Raw genomic sequence first — 22593 nt, forward strand, 5'->3', positions numbered from 1 at the left:
ATTGATTTTTCCTATTGGGTATTCTTCACTAAGACAGCACACACTGCCAGTAACTCACCCTTTTGTAAACTTTATTGAAATATTACATATTTAAAAATCTTAATAATATTTTTTTAAAATATTATACAATCTGTAATATATTTAATATATATATTCTATGGATTATTTAGATTTTTTTACAGTATGTTTAATCATTTTTACTAATTATTATAATTTTTTTTTCAATATTTAACATTTCAATAATTCTCTTTGAGCAAAGCAATTCTTTATATGTGCTAACCTTACACTGAAATAGACCTAAATCGCAAAATGCAAAGTGTGATACTCATACTTTACTCATATTTTACATGTCAATGTTCTTCACATAGAAAAAAAATTACTTTTTATTATTTTATATATATATATATATATATATATATATATATATATATATATATATGATAACGTTAGCATAAAACAGATATCTATACCTATATCTATAGGAATAGATGTACAGGTATAGGTATATTGCATTATCCTGTATGTAAAGAACACTGGAATGTTAAATAGGAATAACTCCTTTAGGGTTAACGTGTGAGCGATAAGTGTTAGTTTTGTTTTCTGCACTCTCCATTGACTTCTATGGGGAGAATACGTTATCGTGGTCACAATATCGCAAAACCCTTTGTTTAGTACGTGTCGGGTTTAGCTTGCATGCAAACCTTTTACTTTTAACATAACTTTTAGCGAAAGCACTAAAAAGGCACCACTTGTAATCTGGCACTAAAACAGTACCATATAGAATCTCTAATATTTCTGTATTTTGGTTAAGTAACATAAATAAAGGTGTTTATAGAAAGTTAAAATATACTGAGTTTTAACAGGGAGTTGAATATCTGATAAGCAATTGTTAGTCTTAAATTGGAGAGAATAATGGCCTAATGACTTAGGAAAAGAAGGCTTGTATTTTAATTATGCCAAAGTAATAATCAGCATTTATAGAGTAGAAAGGAAACATACTATACCAATATAAGTTAGTTTTAGAAATAAAAAAGAGCAGATTAAATCTACCTTTTAAATAATAGCAATTGCATTAAGAAACAGTCAATAACACACCAGTGTAATCATGCGAGTATGAGAGACTTTGGTTAGGCACAGTTATCACTAATCCACAGTTATCTCTGCAACATCAGGTTCTGAGATTCATTTATAGTTTGTCTAATGTTTGTTACACAAAGAAAACCTTATGTTTTTGCCTTTATCTTAGATCTTATGGATATTAAGGACGACATAAATAAAATTTCACTTATTAGTAAACAATGCATATAGAAATCATTGACCACTCAAGTTAAATGTTTTAACTTTCCTCTGGTGACTCCTTTACATTTTTACCATCATCTGTTCTACATCATAGCTTTTGCTCTAACCATATTACATTTATAGATTTAATAATTGTTCTGCCTATGATACATTTCGGAGGCCTTGTATTTTACTGCCATTGATACGCTGTAATAATAATTTTATAAAGTTGCTCGATAACTGATATACACTTTTACTTTATTGATTGTTAGCTGCTTAAAACAGGTAACAGAAAAAAAACAGGTAAAATAATTAAATGTTAAATGCAGAATAGAACAGATACAATATGAATTTATTTTTACAAATATTGATAATGTATATTGTAATGTAGTAGTCAAAATTAATAGATGAATCCCAAAAGGGGATAAACTCATGAATCTCTACAGAATTATAAAAATAACACTTAAGCATTACATTAAGAAATGGTTTTGGAAAATATTTTGGAATCAGAATTACTATAAAAGTTAGTCTATCCCTAAGCACTGATACACGTTTGAAGCATGGAACACTGTCACCATGGTTCACTTGGAGTGTCTTTTTATGTTTTTTAGACTTAACAAAAATATGGATTTTCTGTATGTCCTGTGTGCATATTCTATTACGGACAGGTTTCATAATATGCACATGGTCACAATCAAAAGCCATTTATATTTATACAGAAATGTCATTTTAAGCAGAAATAAAATTATTCTTTAATTGTAATAATTCAGCAATGTAATTTTCTTTATAATAACTTTCAAACAATTCTAGATCTAGGTAATGATGTTTTGTGCGGATACTTTTAGGTATTTGTTACTCATATGTGGCTGATTCTTAATCCCACATCATTTACTAAAGTCACAAAAGGACAGTATATATAGGAATCCTAAATAAAGACTAGAAGAGATGGAGAAAAGTTTTAAAAAAATATTAAGTTGACATACTATTAATGACTTCTTGGTTTGAAATACACATTTTGCTATTATTTTCTTACCACACTTTAGATGTATAGCTTTTTCTTTGTAGTAGAGAAAATACTGTGTGAATAATAAATTTGTAGTTATACAATTTTCCTAAAAGTAAAATGCTCATGTCATTTAAAATAAAACACATCCATGGTCATCACATAGCACATCGGCCATTTATACTTGAACTGAAAATCGTCGTTGAATGATATATTTTTTACATATTCCATGAAAGTCACCCATATTAACATGCATCAACATTACTGTGGCATGTACGTTTTAAGATTTGTGTACTGCTTGCTAGTGAACCATGATTACAATATCTATTATTACATTGTTTGTCTGATGTCCTAAATCATGTGTAGAGTTTTAAGAATTGACACAACTTTTAGAATTTTTTATATAGATTTATTTGTGTTATACAACAAATAGTTATCATTTCTACTACTGCATGTTGTTGCCCCAAAATACTACCATTCTGGGAAAGAGCTTAATGACATTTTTATATGGGTCATAAACTGAAAACTTGTTGGGCTTTAAAATTGAAACAATGAAATGTTATGACTAAAAAGCTGTAGGGATTGGTAAGAAATATTACAATTGGGTGGTAAGTATTATTAACAACCTTCTGCAGTGTTGGTGTGATGTATGTAACACACTTACCCATGACTAACATTATATTACAAAGCAATACTGAAGGCAACAGGAAAAAAATGAAACAGTACAAATACATTTTTGAAACCAAGTGAATTTTGTCTTGACTAAAATCTAATATGTGTAATTACATTAAAGGGACAATTTTAAGCAACTTTCTAATTTATTCCTATTATCAATTTTTCTTCGTTCTCTGGCTATCTTTATTTAAAAAAAAAGACATCTAAGCTTTTTTCTTGGTTCAGACTCTGGACAGCACTTTTTTATTGGTGGATGAATTTATCCACCAATCAGCAAAGACAACCCAGGTTGTTCACCAAAAATGGGTCGGCATCTAAACTTACATTCTTGCATTTCAAATAAAGATACTAAGAGAATAAAGAAAATTTGATAATAGGAGTAAATTCGAAAGTTGCTTAAAATTTCATGCTCTATCTGAATCACGAAAGAAAACATTTGGGTTCAGTGTCCCTTTAAGAAAAATAGTCATGAGTGGTAACTAAAAATGAACAAGCAAGTAAGTGGAAATTAATTTATTGGATTAGGCCCTTTTTTCACTCATTGCTGCAATTTATATCTATCTGATAAAGGAATAAAGTGTCATTTATTTCTTAGAAGTTTAATTTCCCCCCAAAACATTATTTTATGTTTCATGTTAATTCAAAATAGCCTTTAAAAATATTCTCTATTTATTACAGTCATTTATTATTTGAATGGATTCCTACAAAATAATTACATCTATAACTCTTCTATAAATCTGCTGCCGATACCTTCAGTAATGCTTTTTGACAGTTTTGTGTCAAACAAATAGTTAACAGAAAGTTGCTGTGCATGTTCAGTACATAGTGGCTAATTAGTTTTATTTCATAAAATGGCACTGAGAGCCCGCCATTTTGTTATTTTGTTAAAGATATACCTTGCTTAGGCCCACATTTACTAAAAGGCGAGCTTTGTCCGAAACTGCCAAACAAGGGCCCTAGAGCAGCTGACACGGTTTCGCACATTGTGCCTTTAATGAATACATTTTCCAGACAGCGCTATGTTCCACCTGCCTGCATGTCAAAAGTCAATCTTTAGCAGTAATCAAATTAGTTTGCTTAACTATTTTTTTCTTCTTCCAATTTAGGACATGTGCAGCCGCCAGTAAAAAAAATAGGTTAGTTCCTCTTCTTCTTCTTTTTTTTTTTTCATACAAGATTCAAATGTCGTTTTCTGTCCTTTTATGCGAAATAGTTTGATAATCTAAATGCAAAAACATGCACTTTTGTCTATTTTCAAAGATTTTAAAGGGCAGTCAAATCAAAATGTGTTATTGTTTAAAAAGAAAGATAATCCCTTTATTTCCCATTTCCCAGTTTTGCACAGAAAACACGGCTATATTAATACACTTTTTACCTCTGTGATTACCTTGTATCTAAGCCTCTTCTGACAGTCCCCTGATCACATGACTTTTTATTTATTATCTATTGCCTTGCATTTAAGCCAATTAGTGCCGTGTTGTGCACAATGCACGAGTGTGAGCGCAATGTTATCTATATGGCTCACATGAACTAGCACTCACCTGTTGTGATAAGCTTATAAAAAAGCATGTGATCAGGGAGCTGTCTTTAGTGGCTTAGAAACAGACCATGTTGGTTGTGCAAAGCTGGGGAATGGGTAGTAAAGGCATTATCTATCGTTTTAAACAATAACAATTTTTTGTGTTAACTGTCCCTTTAAATCTTGAATAAAGCTTTTAAATCTTGAATAAAATGCATACTTTATCTCCCTGCCTATTTAATATTTTTGAAAATAAATAGGCCCAGATTAAAAGTTACATGCTAATTATAGTGCAGGTCGCAATTAGCAATATGGCTGGACCGCACTAATATTAGCTTGCAACTTAATATTACAAGTCCATGAGATGAGTTTGCGTGGCCAACATTGCTTTAGCGCAGCCTATACTTTCAATGGAGATTGTCGCCGCATTAAATAGCACTGATATTATAAGATTAAAGTTATTGTTTGTACTAATAAAGACAAAACTGCTCTAAAATATTTAGCATGACTTTAGACCTGAATTAAATACAACAAAGACATATTAAAATGATCTATTAAACATATATATATATATATATATATATATATATATATATATATATATATATATATATATATATATATATATATATATGTACAGGTGGCCTTCGGTTTACAATGGTTCAATTTGCGCCGTTTCAGAATAACAACCTTTTTTTCAGTCACGTGACAGCTATTGAAAAGCATTGAGAAGCACTGCATTGATTAAAATAGCCAGTTGGTGGAGCTGTCTGCTTGTGTTGCAGCAAAGATATGCAAGCCAAGCACGCTAAAATTAATCAGTATAACTAGACCTAAGCTATCGAACAGCTTTCATAGGAACAAGATCTTCCTGTCTATAAATCAGTCCAGATTGGAATGCATAGAAAGAATTGTTTGCAGAAAAATACAAATAAAGTCTGTGTTGTGTGATTGTTTTATTAGGTTTATAATGTTGTTTAGCAAATGATTTTGTTCATTTAACTTAGTTTAATTATATATTCTGTGTTGTGTGATTATTTTATTAGATTTATAATGCTGTTTAGCATTTAAAGTCTTCATTTCAAAGCTTTAAAAATAATGTATTAGGTGTTGCTTATGACAATTTTGAGAGGGGCCTGGAACCTAACCTTCTCACTTCCCATTGACTAGGATTCAATTTACAATGATTTCCATTTACAACCATTCCTTCTGGAACCTAAGAGGGCTACCTGTATATATATATATATATATATATATATATATATATATATATATATATATATAAAGTGAATACATCCCTCACATTTTTGTAAATATTTTATATCTTTCCATGTGACAGCAATGAAGAAATTACACTTTGCTACAATGTAAAGTAGTGAGTGTACAGCCTGTATAACAGTGTAAATTTGCTGTCCCCTCAAAATAACACAGCCATTAATGTCTAAACCACTGGCAACAAAAGTGAGTACACTCCTAAGTGGAAATGTCCAAATTGGGCCCAATTAGCCATTTTCCCTCCCTGGTGTCATGTGACTCGTTTGTGTTACAAAGTCTCAGGTGTGAATGGGGAGCAGGTGTGTTAAATTTTGTGTGTTACAAGGTCTCAGGTGTGAATGGGGAGCAGGTGTCTTAAATTCGGTGTTATCGCTCTCACACTCTCTCATACTGGTCACTGGAAGTTCAACATGGCACCTCATGGCAAAGAACTCTCTGAGGATCTGAAAAAAAAGAATTGTTGCTCTACATAAAGATGGCTTAGGCTATAAGACGATTGCCAAGACCCTGAAAATGGGCAAGACCATACAGCGGTTTCACAGGACAGGTTCCACTCAGAACAGGTCTCGCCATGATCAACCAAAAAAGTTGAGTGCACGTGCTCAGCGTCATATCCAGAGGTTGTCTTTGGGAAATATACATACTGTATGAGTGCTGCCAGCATTGCTGCAGAGGTTGAAGGGGTGAGGGGTCAGTCTGTCAGTGCTCAGACCATACGCCGCACACTGCATCAAATTGGTCTGCATGGCTGTTGTCCCAGAAGGAAGCCTCTTCTAAAGATGATGCACAATAAAGCCCGCAAAGAGTTTGCTGAACACAAGCAGACTAAGGACATGGATTACTGGAACCATGTCCTGTGGTCCGATGAGCCAAGATAAACTTATTTGTTTCAGATGGTTTCAAGTGTGTGTGGTGGCAACCAGGTGAGGAGTACAAAGACAAGTGTGTCTTGCCTAAAGTCAAGCATGGTTGTGGCAGTGTCGTGGTCTGGGACTGCATGAGTGCTGCCGGCACTGGGGAGCTACAGTTTATTGAGGGAACCATGAATGCCAACATGTACTGTGACATACTAAAGCAGAGCATGATCCCCTCCCTTTGGAGACTGGGCCGCAGGGCAGTATTCAAACATAATAAGGCCCCCGAGCACACCTCCAAGATGACCACTGCCTTGCTAAAGAAGCTGAAGGTAAAGGTGATGGACTGGCCAAGCTTGTCTTCAGACCTAAACCCTATTGAGCATCTGTGGGGCACCCTCAAATGGAAGGTGGGGGAGCGCAAGGTCTCTAACATCCACCAGCAATGTGATGTTGTCATAGAGGAGTGGCAGAGGACTCCAGTGGCAGCCTGTAAAGCTCTGGTGAACTCCATGTCCAAGAGGATTAAGGCAGTGCTGGAAAATAATGGTGGCCACACAAAATATTGACACTTTGTGCCCAATTTTGACATTTCCACTTAGGGGTGTAGTCACTTTTGTTGCCAACGGTTTAGACTTTTTCTTTTACTTTTAGTGCAGTTAGCAAAAAAAAAAAAAGCACACCACTTGTAATCTGGCCCATAATATGAATTCTTATTGTTAGAAATAAAACAATAGTTAAAAAAAAGCTAAAAAACACACACATAGACTAATATTATGTATTAACTTTTGTAGTTTCCCTCTTACACTAGCCTTAAAATTTAAGTAGTATAGTCTAAACCAAAGTAAATGAGAGATACTATGATGTACTGTTCTTGGCTAATTAATTTGCTATGTTTGGTTCTTTAAACATTTTTGATTGCATATCGAGTTGTCTGGTATTTATCAAAACAGTCCAGTATTTGAACTGGCTGTCTAATAAAAGATATGTAAACATTGTGGACACTTAATTGATTGGGTACAATATGAAGTTTGATGTGAGCATTCAACTGCCAAGACTTTTGAGGTCTAATATGGGCATGTAACTGTGGGGCTTTAGGCAGTGGGGGGCATACAGCTGTAGCAGAAGTATGATGGGACTCAGCTGTGCAACTAGAGCTGTTGATTGGATCATTGGTAGTTTCCACTTGGCATTACATGGCTGCTCGTCTTAAAAGCACTTTCTCTAACAAATTTAAGATTGTTTTACCAATTTTGTACAGTTGCACCATTTTCTTGTTATTTAATGTAGCTGAGGCAAATTTGGGAAGACAAATGAGCTTTAATGAGTCATCTGTGTAGAATAACAGGAGGTTGTGAATCTGGAGAAACTGGAGACATCTTAGTGAATTTTGCTTCATGTCTATGTAATAAAGTGATCAGTGATGTGCAGATTGTATACAAATGCACAAGTATGCATTGCTGCTTTTTAGTTTTCTCTCCCCTTATGTTGTTATGTATTTAACACAGCTTGTCAGAGCTAACTGAAAATAATCTGCTATTAACAGGCAAGGAAATACCCTAAGGATATAATTATTATAATAAACCAAGATTTATTACTAAGTCTAATAAACAGGCAAATATAAATATAGGGTAAAACTGCTTTCATGCATTCTCTCTGTTTATTGTAGAACATAATCATATATTAAAAATAGTAATGGATAATATTAATAATGATCCATGTCAACTGTGCTGTTCGCCTGTAAGATATTAGTTACTAACAATAGATTACAAAGAACTGCAGCAGAGTGATAAATGACAGCTAATGAAGATTATATGTTAAGCATGCAAGATGCTGACAATACACTATTAAACCAATTCATTCCTCTGGTACAACATATTTAAGTAATGAATCCATTCCCAGAAGGGTGTGGTATTTCTTTTCTTTTTTCAATTACTTGCGTCATTATTGGGAATTGTGTTCTGTAATTTCATATAGCTGTTTAAGCAAAGTAAAGCCAATTTATTTTATGCCAAGATAATGCATTTGACAGATCTCATATCACCTGAAATTTCAATTTCAGTAAAAATGTATAAAAAATAACTAATGTTATTCACTTTTGATGTAAACATTATCAAATTAGGGCCCCAGGACCCCTAGTAGGTACAGGGTGGTCTTAATTAAAGGTTATCTCTGTATCAGCCATGGGAAATATGCAGGGGTCAAGTCCTACAAAAAAGTATGGGAACTCACCAAGACTTCCACCCCCTCACAATTAATATTGTTTTATGTATATATATATATATATATATATATATATAAACACACATTGTATTTATATGTATATAATCTATACACTTTGGTTAATATAAACAATAATCCAATGAATGTTTGAATGGTTGTCTTTGGGCCTGAGAATCCTCCTCTGTATCTCGCCCACTTACGGTTCAATAGTCCTATTTCTGCTGAGGGGAGCTAAATAACCCCAGTGCAAGCCACACAGCACCATGTGTTACACACAGTGTGGGGTGATCAGACAGCAGGACCACTGACAGACTTGCATTTAGTGTATTGTAAGAAGTGTTACTGTCCATTACTAGAGGATCTCACTATCCTTCTAACCAGACTGTGCTCCAGGTCCTCCCACCAGCAGCAGCAGTGTTAACTGAAGTGTTTATTTTCTCTGTCCAGAGGGAACGTAGTTCTTCCTGCAAAGATAGTGCAGGAACTCCGTTCCCATGCGTTCCCTCTTGACTTGACCCTTGGAAATATGTGTGTGATCAAGCAATATAACATATTTCAGGATTACAGTTCTAAATCCTACTAGATACCCTTCAGCTTCTTTGGCAGAACTATGGAAGCTACAGTTTTAAAGGAAAAAAAGGAAAATAATAATTAGTCTACAATGCTATTGTGTCAAGCTCCCAGCAGTCATCCCCTCTTTGGCTTGAAATTAGGTTCTCGCCTTATGAAAATATGTTTAATATATTTAGGGCTATATTAAATTTCTTTTCAAGGAACTTAAATTATGACATTTGAACAGGCTGGCAAGAGTAGCCTTCTCAACAAGATGCCAAAATAGATTGTGATGCACATGTATTTCCTTAAACAGACAGTAGAAGACATAACGGAGTGGGATTTGCCTATACTGTACTGACCTTTGACATTTCAGTTTGTAGAACATTTGATACACTATCATGCTGTACCTATCTTCAAAAAGATATTCGTTGATGTTGTCTGGACCTCATGGGATATATTACTCATTAAATAGAAACAGAACTACCAACAAGGTCTCCAAATCTTGCAGATTCATTTTAAATTCAAAAGAGACACATTTTATTCCGGGGAAACCCCTGCATTTGGCGTGGATACATTTTTTTTTTTAAATAAATAACCTAATGTTGGTATGTGATAAATGCTAAATGTTTACCTATGTGCTCTTTTAAACAAGTGCAACTGGAGATCTTTTGCTTAAAAAGATATTGTCAGGTGACCATCAATTTAGATTTGTTCATCATCATTTTCTTTCTTTAAAAGACCCATTATAGTGATAAAATGACATGATCTATTCAAATAGAGCTTGCCATTTTGTCACTATTTAGGCCTTTTAAACTGGCTGAGTGTAGTCAAAGCCAATATTGAGGCCCATTTATCAAGCTCTGTATCGAGCTTGTGGGCCAGTGTTTCTGGCGAGTCTTCAGACTCGCCAGAAACAGCAGTTATGAAGCAGCGGTCTAAAGACTGCTGCTCCATAACCCTGTCCGCCTGCTCTGATGAGGCGGACAGACATCGTCAGAATTCAACCCGATCGAGTACGATCGGGTTGATTGACACCTCCCTGATGGCAGCTGATTGACCTCAAGTCTGCAGGGGGCGGCGTTGCACCAGCAGCTCACAAGAGCTGCTGGTGCAATGCTGAATACGGAGAGCGTATTGCTCTCCGCATTCAGCAATGTCTGTCAGACCTGATCCGCATTGTCGTATCAGGTCCAACAGACATTTGATAAATATGCCTCATAGACTTTTCACCTATGTACGTATTAATATTCATATACTTATTTTGTTGGGGGAAAGGAAATCCCTTGGTAGACATATATAGTTGCCAGAGGATATGATGTTCCAGTTGAAAAGTATATCACAAGTATTTATCTTAAAATCATCTCATAAATATTTTTTTATTTTTGCGTTCATTTTCATGTTTCTTTTATTTAAGTGCCATTCTTTTAATTGTTTTCTTTAAATACCTTTTGTAAAAGTTTTTAAAAACACCCTAAAATTAATTGAGGTGGTACCAGCCCACACTACAAATTAATACATTCCAATTATTCCTTGGTTACAACTAAGCCAGTGATTTATAATTGAGCTCTCAGAGGGCACTGATGTCTGGCAACCTGGAAACTTTAAAAGTGACTTTGAACAGCTTAGGTTTTGATTTATGAGCAACACATGCCTGCTGTAATCAGTGCTATATAAGCTATGTGTGCAGAGTTTAAAGCATCACACTTTCTATTGATTTTAATTATTAGTGCCCACATGTGTTTGCATCCCTTGTTATGTATATTTAAACTGAAATGATAGCTAGAATGAATCAATACATTAATTGTAAATAATCAATAATAGGCATACTTAGTGAAACTGTCACCTATCTTATAAGAGAATAAATAACCATACATAAACTATTTTTGTTTTTATATTGTTAACAGCATAATTAGTGCAATTAAACCCTACCCCAAAGTGCTGTTGTAATCAACTATCTTTCATGTGCAATTAATGCAAACACAATATACACTCATATATAATTTATTATTATTATTATTATTATTATTATTATTTATATGTATGTATGTTATTTTTTATTTGTATATTTGTTTATTATATTTGTGTGTGTATGTTTATTTATGTGTGTGTGTGTGTGTGGGGGGGGGTGTATATAAAAATGTGTGTATAAATGAATTAATACTTATAATACCAGACATCTTTCCACATTTTAGAAAACCATTAGAGTTTTATATGTATATGATATATAAGTTCATATATTGTGTATGTAGGATAAAAAAAAAATATACTAGAAGTATTTACAAGTTTTTTTAACTTGTTGTATTGTATTTATTTCAGTTGGGATACAGCCACATGTACACACAAAAGGTAAGATTGTTTTAGGCAAATAGAAATTAAACTATATTTTGTTAGAAGATTATAATGATCATCCTTTATTTATTTGAACTGTTGCCACATCATTTATGATTTAAGCATAAGCAAACATTTTGATAAACTGTTATATTTTTGCTTTTTCAGTAAGGGACAGCCTTGTTACACATTCAGTTTTGATGGTGTGGTTATACCATTTAATTGTTAAACTACATTTTCAGTATGTGTTTCATTACTTATGTATGTATAATATTTATGTGTTTTTCCTGTTTCCTTTTCAGTATAATAAATATTTGTAGATTTGCTCCAGGAACAGTGAAAATCAATTTAGTGTTATAATACAGTATACCCTAACACAACATAACCATTTAGACGTAATAAAGCAATATATCCACCAATCACTAAATTCTGTTTTCTAAGTAATCCAATTAAAAATATTTTTTTTATTTATTTTTTATTTTGTGGCTTATTTCATTTTATAACCCCTAGAAATGTAAATTTTGACTGTAGAAAAGAACCAAAATACTCATATCTCTTTCAGAACTGTAATCTAAATTAATTTGTAGGTAACTTTATGCATAACCCAGGCATTTTTTTAACTGTCTTTACTGTATTTGTTCTAAATCACTTCTATTGGAAGTCTGTTCCATAAATCAACCATGTATCTGTAAAGAAATGATTATGCACATTTCTTCTGAATCTACCCCCCTTGCTCTGGTGTTGCCATTTTGAAGAAAAAATATTTCTGCCTAGGGGTTTATTGGTAACCCCTTCCCCCAATCCGATGTATATATATATCTTGCGGTACTTTGCTCATCTTACTGCAAGACCTATATATATATATATATATATATATATATATACTGTATATCTTGCGCTACTTTGCTCATCTTACTGCAAGAGGTATATATATATATATATATATATGTGTGTGTGTGTGTGTGTCTGAGCTTAACAGCCGAGAGGTGGAGTTCCTGAAACTCCAGGCATCTGCGGCATATTAAACCGGATTGCAATTGGTGCTCCAGTTCCATATGAAGGCAGATGCCTAATCATTACAGACAGTGACACTGTGTGTGTCATCATCTGTAACGATCGTTGCTGGTGCCGGTAGAGGTGTGAGCAGATGGCGGGTGGGCAGCCCAGGAGCAGAGGGGGGAGGGAGGGGGAGGGAGGAAGTGGGAGGGCCATATGCTAAAGAAAAAAAATAAAGGGACAGGGAGGGATGGGGCAGCTACACTACATGAAAAGGGGTTTAGGGGTGTGGGGGCCCCTAACTAATGATCGCATGAGGTTGGGAGTAGGGGGACACTACACAACAGAAAATAATAAAAAAAACAATAAAAAAAAACAAAATAGTTTTAAAGGTACTGCCAGTAACTTAGATGGCGGATATAGTTATTATTATTATTATTATTATTATTGTCAGACTGCCTGCCAGTACTTAAGATGGGAGTGACCATTGGGGGTGTGGGATGTAAGAGAGCTGTTTGGGAGGGATCAGGTAGGGACCAGGGGGTGGGAAGTGTCAGGTGGGGAGCAATTTCTACACTAAAGCTAAAATTAACCTTACAAGCTAATTATTAACCCCTTCACTGCCGGCAAATTTATTTTAGTATACTTTGTTGATAAACATACCTAGGTAGGCTCAGGTGCAGCAATATCCTGGGAATTAGCTGCTAATTGGTGGTTGCACATATATGCCTGTTATCATTGGCTCACCTGTTGGCTAGCTTTGAGTAGTACATTGCTGTTCTTCAACAAAGGATACCAACTGAATAAAGCAATTTTGGTAATAGAAGAAAACTTGAAAGTTGTTATATTTCATAGCATACAACTGTTTTGCCTAGAATGAGAATAGCTTTTGGTTCAAAATATATGTGGACGACTCAGATTTCATATCCCAGGACACATATAAGTAAGAAAAATGCCCAATTACATCTTGATTAAAAATATGTTATGAAGAATAATTCTGATTATTAATAGAAGAAATAAATAAAATAACTATGAAGAGCAAAGTTATAACAGTGGGAGGCTCGGTATGGCTGGAAGTTGCCTGTTGCTAGGTCAGCTAATATTAGTGAAATTAATTTATATTTGCAAGGGGAACACTTGTAACCAATAGAGTTAAAGTGAAAGTAAATTTAACAATATATCAAAAAGCCAATGCTTAAATCTACTATAAACTAATGTAGTCGCTAAGTTTTTCTAAAATATTTTTTTAATGATTTTCAAGATATAGATATATTTTCAATCTAACCTTTCGCTATGTTCCTCTTCCCCCTTGCTTTCTTCCGGCTTGTGTATTATAATTCTTACTAGTGGTCCCACCCGCCGTATACGTTTGGTTACGTGCTCATTCTCTAAAAGAGATTTTATACGCATGCACAATGCCACGCTCTCCGTTACGATAAATACTATCAATTGTATGGGACTCAGTTTTCATTAGACTGTGCATGCGGCTTTTATGAATGCACTTCTAAAGACAGACGTAATTCAGAGATACACGCATGCGCATTTATTGAACTGTTTGGGATGCCAGTTCGATATGGCTTTATTCATCACTGAAAAAGAAAAATATTTTTTGATCGGCAAGAGAGTTTTGAATAAAGTATTGTGAAAAAAAGCTAGTTATATTGAGATTTGAGTAAAATGATTAATGGAAGTTACCTTTTTTTGGGATGTATTTGTCAATTATTAGTAGCGATTAGACAAAGTTTACTTCACTTTAATGAAGGTACATTAGATTTAAATGGACCTTAAAGGGACAGTATACACCAATTTTCATATAACTGCATGTAATAGACACTACTATAAAGAATAAGATGCACAGATACTGATATAAAAATCCAGTACAAAACTGTTTAAAAACTTACTTAGAAGATTTCAGTTTAACTCTCTTGAAAAGGTAGCTGGAAAGCCCACTGCAAGTGGGAAATAAGACACAAACCCCCTCCACCTTCTTTTGCATATGAAAAACTGGAGCAAGCTCGAGTAGGTATCTGATGGTGTTCTCCTAAAACTTTGGGGCTTGGTTAGGAGTCTGAAAATCAGAGCAATGTTTTTTAAAAATAAGCAAAACTATACATTTTTTTAAAATAAAAAACTTTATGGGCTATATAAATAGATCATCTACAAAACATTTATGCAAAGAAAAAATGAGTGTATAATGGCCCTTTAAGATCTTTTTTTTCTTTATTGCATTTTTTCCTTTTTAGTTTTTTGAAAATGTATGTTTCTGAACTGAAAAAAAATAGGATTCTGGGTAAGATATGCAAATTAGATATACAACATCTCAGGCTTTATGCTTCAAAAACTGTGTTAACACACAGCGTTCCCCTCTAATGGGCTAAGTGTAGCAAATACAAAAATCACTATTGGACAGCTGTTTCATTCATATATATATATATCTGTTTAGATATCTATACCTGTACATTCATATAGAAATATAGGTATAGATAAATTGTACAAAAAAATAATTATATATATATATATATATTTAAAAATAAAAGAACATTTTCTTCTATGTGAAGAACATTGGAATGTAAAATATTCATTACTTCCTTCGGGTTTAGTGCTGTAGGGTTAACGCAAGCAATAAGTGTTAAGTTATTTTTGTTCTGCACGCTCCTTTGAAGTCTATGGGGAGAAGACTTTAAAGTAGTCTTGATATTCGAAGTCTTGAATTTACTTGCGCATCAGGTATCAAACCTGTGCAAACAATTAACTTTCAGCTTGTAATACACACGCTAACCCTGCCCGCATTAAAAAGTTTACTTAGAGCGTTGTTTGCAAGCGACACTTATAATCTGGCCCATAGTTTTATGTATTTTTTGTTTTTGTTTTGGTTCTCCAGCAATTTCACTTTTTTCCCTTTGCTACTAGTGTGAGGACAGAGACATTTTGATCTTTATGAAGCTTTGTTAGCAGTTTTTTAATGGAATTCAGGTACTGGTCTCACTATTACTTTATTCGATGAGATGATAAATATGAAAACATAGACGATAAATCTTTTCATTTAGAAATGATTTGGTCTGAAGCTGCTGTTAACAAAAAATACTGTCTTCATTGATTCAATCCAAAGAGATATTTTTGTGTTTCCACTGATGATAATGTCAAACTATCAAAAACTGAAATGATATCAAACAAGGAAAATAAATGTATTTTATGTTCTACTTGTCTAGTCTCCAAACATTTAACAATAAAAGACTTCCCTGCCCATCTTCATTCAAAACAGAAAAAATATGGCACTTTTTTTATATTTTTCAGATATATTTTTCATGCAAAAAAATAAATAAATATATATATATATATATATATATATATATACATATTAGAAAAACTTTTTTTTTTACCTGATCTTGCTTTTTCTTTCATTCAGGGAGTAAATACACTGTCGGCCAGTACCCAATTTGTAACAAAATGTTATTTTTTTATGAAAAAAAATTAACAGCCCATTTTTCTGTAGTTTAGCTGGCCCCCTCAATACACTCCCCACCTCCCCCTCCCAGATCCCTTTTCCCAACACTTCCCCCCTCCCTCACCCTCTTTCCCTCACCCTACATCACAGTAGTGGGTGGGCGCACGCACGCACATGCACACACGTGCTCCCACCCCTCGCGCACGCGTGCACTCTCCCGCTGCCGGCACTCCTGGATCCGGAACTCTTCTCCAGCGATGGGCCGCCCCTCCGCCTCCCTCGTATCCCTCCCACACCATCAAAGATTGGCACCAGTGCTGGCCGATGCAGAGGGGGGCCACAGAGTGGCCCTCTCTGCATCAGTAGCCTAAAAAAGGGTATTGCATGATGCCTCAACATCGAGGCATCACTGCAATACCCTGAAAGCATCTGGAAGTGATCACATCCTTGGCACATCCTTGGACATTAACTGACACCCTTTGTAGGATGTGCCTAACACGTCCTTGGTCGCAAGGGTTTAAAGGGATACTAAACCCAATATGTTTCTTTCATGATTCAGATAGAGCATGTCATTTTAAGCAACTTTCTAATTTACTCCTATTAGCAATTTTTTTTGTTCTCTTGGTAGCTTTATTTGAAAAGGCAGGAATTTAAGCTTATAAGCTAGCCCATTTTTGGTTCAGCACCCTGGATAGTGCTTGCTGATTGGTGGGTACATTTAGCCACTAATCAGCAAGCTGTACCGAGGTTGTGAACAAAAGATGGGCTGGCTTGCAAGCTTTACATTCTTGCTTTTTCAAATAAAGATAGCAAGTGAACAAAGAAAAATGCATAACAGTAGTAAATTAGAAAGTTGCTTAAAATGTCATGCTGTATCTGAATCATGAAAGAAAAAAAATTTGGGTTCAGTATACCTTTAAGTCAGCAATAGTGGAATCTGCTTTACGAGAACCATAAGCAGGATAAGTATTGTTGTTTTGGTCCCATACAACCTCAAAAGACACCTTTCTGCAGATCAGTATATTAATATATCAAAATATCCCATTCCATAAATTTCCAAGACCTTGCAGAAGTATAGCAACATTTTGAATATCTCTCTAATAGAGCATAATTGTGATAGTTTATCAAATGGAACCTATAGATTTAGAAATTTTCTATAATAAAATACATTTCAAAACCCCCATTTAGGACGTGCCTATTTCCTTTTCATTTACCAATTGTTTCCTGCAGCTTTACCTGGATCTTGAATATTCAAAGTCACACATACAGTATTTCATATAAGCCAAGTAAATTTATTTGGAATCAGTGGGTTCCTTACATTTTTTTTTTTTTTAATTAAATTTTTATTGAGGTTTTAAATAATATAATCACGTACATCCAATATTAGAATTAACATATTGCTAGCTGTTACATTGTAGAAATATCTTAACAATAAAAACAAAAATATTAAAACAGCATAAATGTTGGATCATGTATTAAAGGTAGAACCTCTTTTTTTTCCAGAAGTTAACAAATAGAAAATGCTAAACAATCTTACTAAGTTTGGGAAAGAAGATAGGGTCAACATTATATTGTTTTGCAAAAATACTTACAATAAGAGAAGTTCAGGTGCGGTATTCATAAGGTATAATTAGGGTAGTATGTAATTATGAATGCGGTATTTTACACCTCAGGTTTTAGTTTTGTTAAAAAGTGAATAGGATTGCGGTATAGACTAGAAAAACCGCTTGTTTAATCCTCCTGAAATGGGAGGCTCATTAAGTATTTAAGAGAAGACAGCAGGAGTGATAGGTCATGGTGCGTAGAAGAAAACTATGACGCTCTAGGGCCTAATATACAGATGTATTGCACAGGTGGTATAGTTTTAGGTATAGCTCTTTCATAACTATTATATCTGCTCTACAGGGTGTTTGTTTTATATTAAAAGATTTATCTAAAGAGTCTGTATCTGCTTACCTATGATCTCTGTATAGGGTAGACTTAAGTAAGGTATACCAAGATCTTTAAATCTGCGAGAGTCAGGGCAATAGATGAGTTTTAAAGCAAGGCTGAGATGAGACCAGGTCGAGGTATGACCGTTAGTAGTAGATCAACAATTATCTCTGATATGCCCTCTGTACGTATGGGCACGTATCGTAAAAAGTGTTTAGTGACATTGTTAATGGAGTATGTGTTTGATAAACAGGGTCTAAATGCTCAGGAGATCCTGCTCCCATATTCAGTGCTACTCAATCTAAACTTAGTTTCCTCATTGCAGTGCACAACACTCCGCACCGCCTCGGCCGCTGACGGTGCAGCAGGGGGCCCAGCAATTTTACATATTTGAGTATTTGAGTATGAGCCTTTAAACCTGTACTCTAGCTAAACAAGGATAGGGCAAACATTAATACAATCCCCTAAAGCAAATGTGTGATGTTAGTTTTGGCTTGGTACAATGTTCTATTTAAAAGGTAGCAGGTAGGCTCTTCTATTATGAAAAATACCCTTTAAGCAATGTTTATCTATATCTGCAGTTTTAGGTAACAAGCTGTACATATTAGCCTCTCTTATGCATTTAAATTGTAATGGGGGATAAAATATATCTAGGCACGCTTCATACATAAAGGCTTGTATAGAAAATTTTTACATAAAAGTAGCTCAGATTTAGTACACAAGTTTTACGTGGGAAATAGTATCAGGCTTAGCATAGTTAACTAAAGAAATATACATTTAAAACGAAAAACTCATTTTAACTTAACAATATGCTTGGATAAGCTCCATTGGATAGAAAAAAAAAGACCTTAGTCATAACTCAGTCAAACAACATATATAAGATAACTTTGAACAGATGCAAAAAATATGCTCAAACAATAGTCTGTGAGACCGCCTGGTAAATGCAATTTAGCTGAATCTGACGGTATCAGGTAAAGGTTATCTAACAACAGGTTAAGTGCTAGAGAATCTGTGTCTCGTATTCATTTTATCCAATCCCAAGTCTGAGGGTTAGGAATAGCTCGATAAACCATGGAATCAGACAACAGAGTCCTTTGCCATTAATACATGTGAAAGTCTCCCAAGTATCGGAAATTCAAGCTCCCTGTTCCCAGTACTTATCTTAGTAGGCTGCAAAAGTTCTCTGAGCTCCGTCAAGACCAAGGGACTAAAAGGTGAGCGGTAGCATGGCTCATGCGTTGTCCTCTCTAGAGCTCTAGGCAGAGTATCCATTTTATACGCAAGATCACTGACAGCTACTTCTGATCGCTGGGACTCAGTCTGACCACGTGTAGGGAAATGTGGGGTGGCGGTAGGGCTCAGGGCCATTGTCAGCGCTAAAGTGAAGCTTGTCTTGTCCAAGGAGCCAGATAGCTCAGTAGGTCGCTTCTGGGAAACAACTCGGTGGGCTAAAGCTGTAAAGAGTAAGGAGGTAAGATCCATTTCAAGTCGTTGGTGGAGTTGCGACATAGCTTCCTGCACTGTGCACTCCCATCTCACCACAGCCTCCATAATTGTCCCTGTGTACCCAACTAGGCTCTCTTTTATTTAGTATGGGTGCAAACCGTTGTGCAATGGTTTGTAAAGCACTCAGCTTATAGTTAGCCCTAGATTGAGCTGATCCTGCTAACCCTGGATAACCGGGGGGGGGGGGGATGTTACTGGTGTTCTTACTAGGCCGCCTCTTATGATCCGCCGCCACCACCGATTGCGAGACTTTCAGTAAATTAAATTGGAAGTTTTTGGTAGCGTTGAACTTGGCAGATCTTCCTCATTCAGGGTAATCGCTTTTATGTAGGTAATGATGAGTATAAAGGAAGATAGCCAACGAGTAATTAGAGATCTATGCAGAGCTTCCTTATTTTGCGGCTTATCATGGCCGCCGCTTGAACACACCCCCTCCTTACATTTTTTAAATATGCTTTCAAAGCAAATAATATTTAGTAACTTGATTTGTCTACTTTGTGTTATTTTTGCTACAATCTATATTTATTAGTGTTGGAAAGGGAAGCTGACACAGGCGGTGGTTAGATAATACATTTGCACCAGACACATGTCCACTTCAGCATACAGATTATAGATGACACCTAGCCTAGGACTTTTCCGCCAATTTTGTTGATATTAACTTATTGAATTTCAGCAGAGACATCTGCTATAACATACTGGACTACTTGTAGGCAAGAAACAAAACTGATCTATGTTTGAAACTAGCTTCATAGGAAAATTCCAGGTCTGGCCTGGGTTTAAATGACTACTCTAAATTAAGAAGCCAACTGTTTATTCTATATTAAGCAGTTGTCTGAACCATTGCTTAGCAGTCTTCATAAAGGCTACACTACTAGGATTAAAACCATAAATATCTGACAAGTAGTATTACAAAGCTACATAAATATGCATATTTCAACCTTATTGTTACACTATACTGATTTGGTTATTAATGGTTTTGTTTATATAAGAACATTTAGAATATCAGTCATTCAAACAAATCAGTAAAGGGTATCAATAATGTTTAAATATGAATTAATTCCCTCACTACTACACAGGAAATTTTTGGTCTCAGCAACAAGAGTCTGTAATTGACCACATCTATACTCTGATTTTAATGCATTTTACCTTGGAAGCTGGAAAAGAATCTTCATCTAGTATAAAACATTTCATTTAGTACTTTTGGTAACCCAAACTCTGAAAGCAAATCTTCTTCAACTCTTATTCCTGGCAGTGTAGTTCTCAGCTTTACTTTGACCAATGACTTCTGTATTTCCTCTACCACAATATTGGGAATAGTTGTAATGTTAATAAAATATATTGCATTAGGAAATACAGAAGCCATTGGTCAAAGTAAAGATGATTCTTTTAAACTAGTTCCACTGGTTCATTTGGAAGTTATTAAATCTAGTTATTGACCCAATAGAGTAAGAGTGAAAATAACAAATATTTGCCACTTATGCTAAAATCTGGTACAGTCAGGGGTGGTTCTTTACCATAAAATTTGGGGGTGCAAAAAGTTGACCACAAATCAATAAACGTGACACTATGGGTACTGGTAGAGGAACTTATTTTCTATAACTATTCCTACCTTTGTTTATATTTTATATCCCTCTTCTCCCTTCATCACATCTCCTCTTCATATAATTCATTTCATATCATTGGATTGTAAAAGAGAACTTGCCTTGCATACAGTACAGTTGGATATGTTATGTAAATTGAATTTTATGAAAATATATATTTCTTTTCACAATCCAATTTGTCTTTTACAACTTTAACTGGATTGTGACTTTTCATAGTTACTTTTTATCATATCACCAAGAAGTCAATTGTTAAGTTCAATATAATGCAGTGGTAATAGAAATAGTAATAGTTAGAAATTTGATAAAAACCCATCTCTTTTTTGTCTTGCATGGTAAAATTGTACAGATCATTAGGGAAGTGTTTGTTGCACTGCTTTTATGAAATGTACTGGGTAAAAATATATAGTCTTCTGCCTATATTGTTGCTCGTTGAACTGATTTGTAAGTTCATCAGTCTCTGTCATGCCAGAGATTTTGTTGGTGTTATCATATTATCAGTGATGCTATGAATAATAGCAAAAACCATTTGACCAGTGATGTCATTATTTAAATTATATATTATGTTGTGTTTGTAAGGGGTGGTGCAGCTGCTGCAAAATAGCCTGAGTTGCAAAAGCAAGTGGGACCTGCTCACAGCCCGTCATCCACAGTGTAATTCAGAGGTCAAATCTTACTGCAGCCTAAGATGCTACTATTCTCTGCACAGTACAAATGTGTTCATCTGCATCTACTCCCTGGCTGATAATGTTTTTGGAAATCAGACCCAGAGCTCTCTTCCATGCATGTAGTGCATCTCCTCCACCAGCAGCAGCAGAATGATAGAAACCATATTCCACTTTTTAGCTCTAACTAAAGCATATTTTTGTTGCAAGGGGTTGTTTTATAAGGAATAATAAGTTGCAAGTGGTTATGCATCTTGTGTGGAGCCTCACTTGGTCATGTAGATGATATTATGAGCTATGAAGCTGATTGAAGGTCTCCTTTGTGCATAAATCAGGCTTAAAGAGGAAAACAGGGATCAGGTATCTGATATGAAATTATAGTTAAATATGTAAATGTCAAAATTGACACTGCAACTGCAGGTCCCATGCATATTATCTGAGGAATCATTTGGGCAAATAGCTGGGGGGGGGGGGTGGAGAGCAGTTTATCCGATGTGATGTTTCAACTAGATATAGCACTGACAAAATGTCTAATTTTTGGTGAGGTAAAAAAAAAAAAGCTTTAATTTCTGTATTTCTTCCTTTCATTTTTTTTTGTAAAATCATTTTTTCTAATAGAGAAAAAATTGCCCCAGTTACCCACGTAAAAGAACGTTCCCATTTACAGCTTACAAACAATGGTCAAAAGAATATTTTCTTATATACTTATAGCTATTTCAAACCCTCTTGACATAACTTAAC

At 34.7% G+C, this 22593-nt stretch overlaps 1 protein-coding gene across 50 annotated transcripts in view; it reads left to right on the forward strand.

Moving 5' to 3' along the window:
• TRDN (triadin) overlaps positions 1–22593 on the forward strand; it is a 950114-nt gene that overhangs the window by 125236 nt on the left and 802285 nt on the right. For all 50 annotated transcript variants that reach the window (XM_053710723.1, XM_053710722.1, XM_053710726.1 and 47 more), the window contains exons 4-5: positions 4063–4092; positions 11699–11728. In XM_053710723.1, coding sequence (XP_053566698.1) covers positions 4063–4092; positions 11699–11728 — 60 coding nt within the window. The remainder of the gene's footprint in view (positions 1–4062; positions 4093–11698; positions 11729–22593) is intronic.

The sequence above is a fragment of the Bombina bombina genome, chromosome 4 (assembly GCF_027579735.1).
Source record: "Bombina bombina isolate aBomBom1 chromosome 4, aBomBom1.pri, whole genome shotgun sequence".
NCBI classification, from domain to species: domain Eukaryota; kingdom Metazoa; phylum Chordata; class Amphibia; order Anura; family Bombinatoridae; genus Bombina; species Bombina bombina.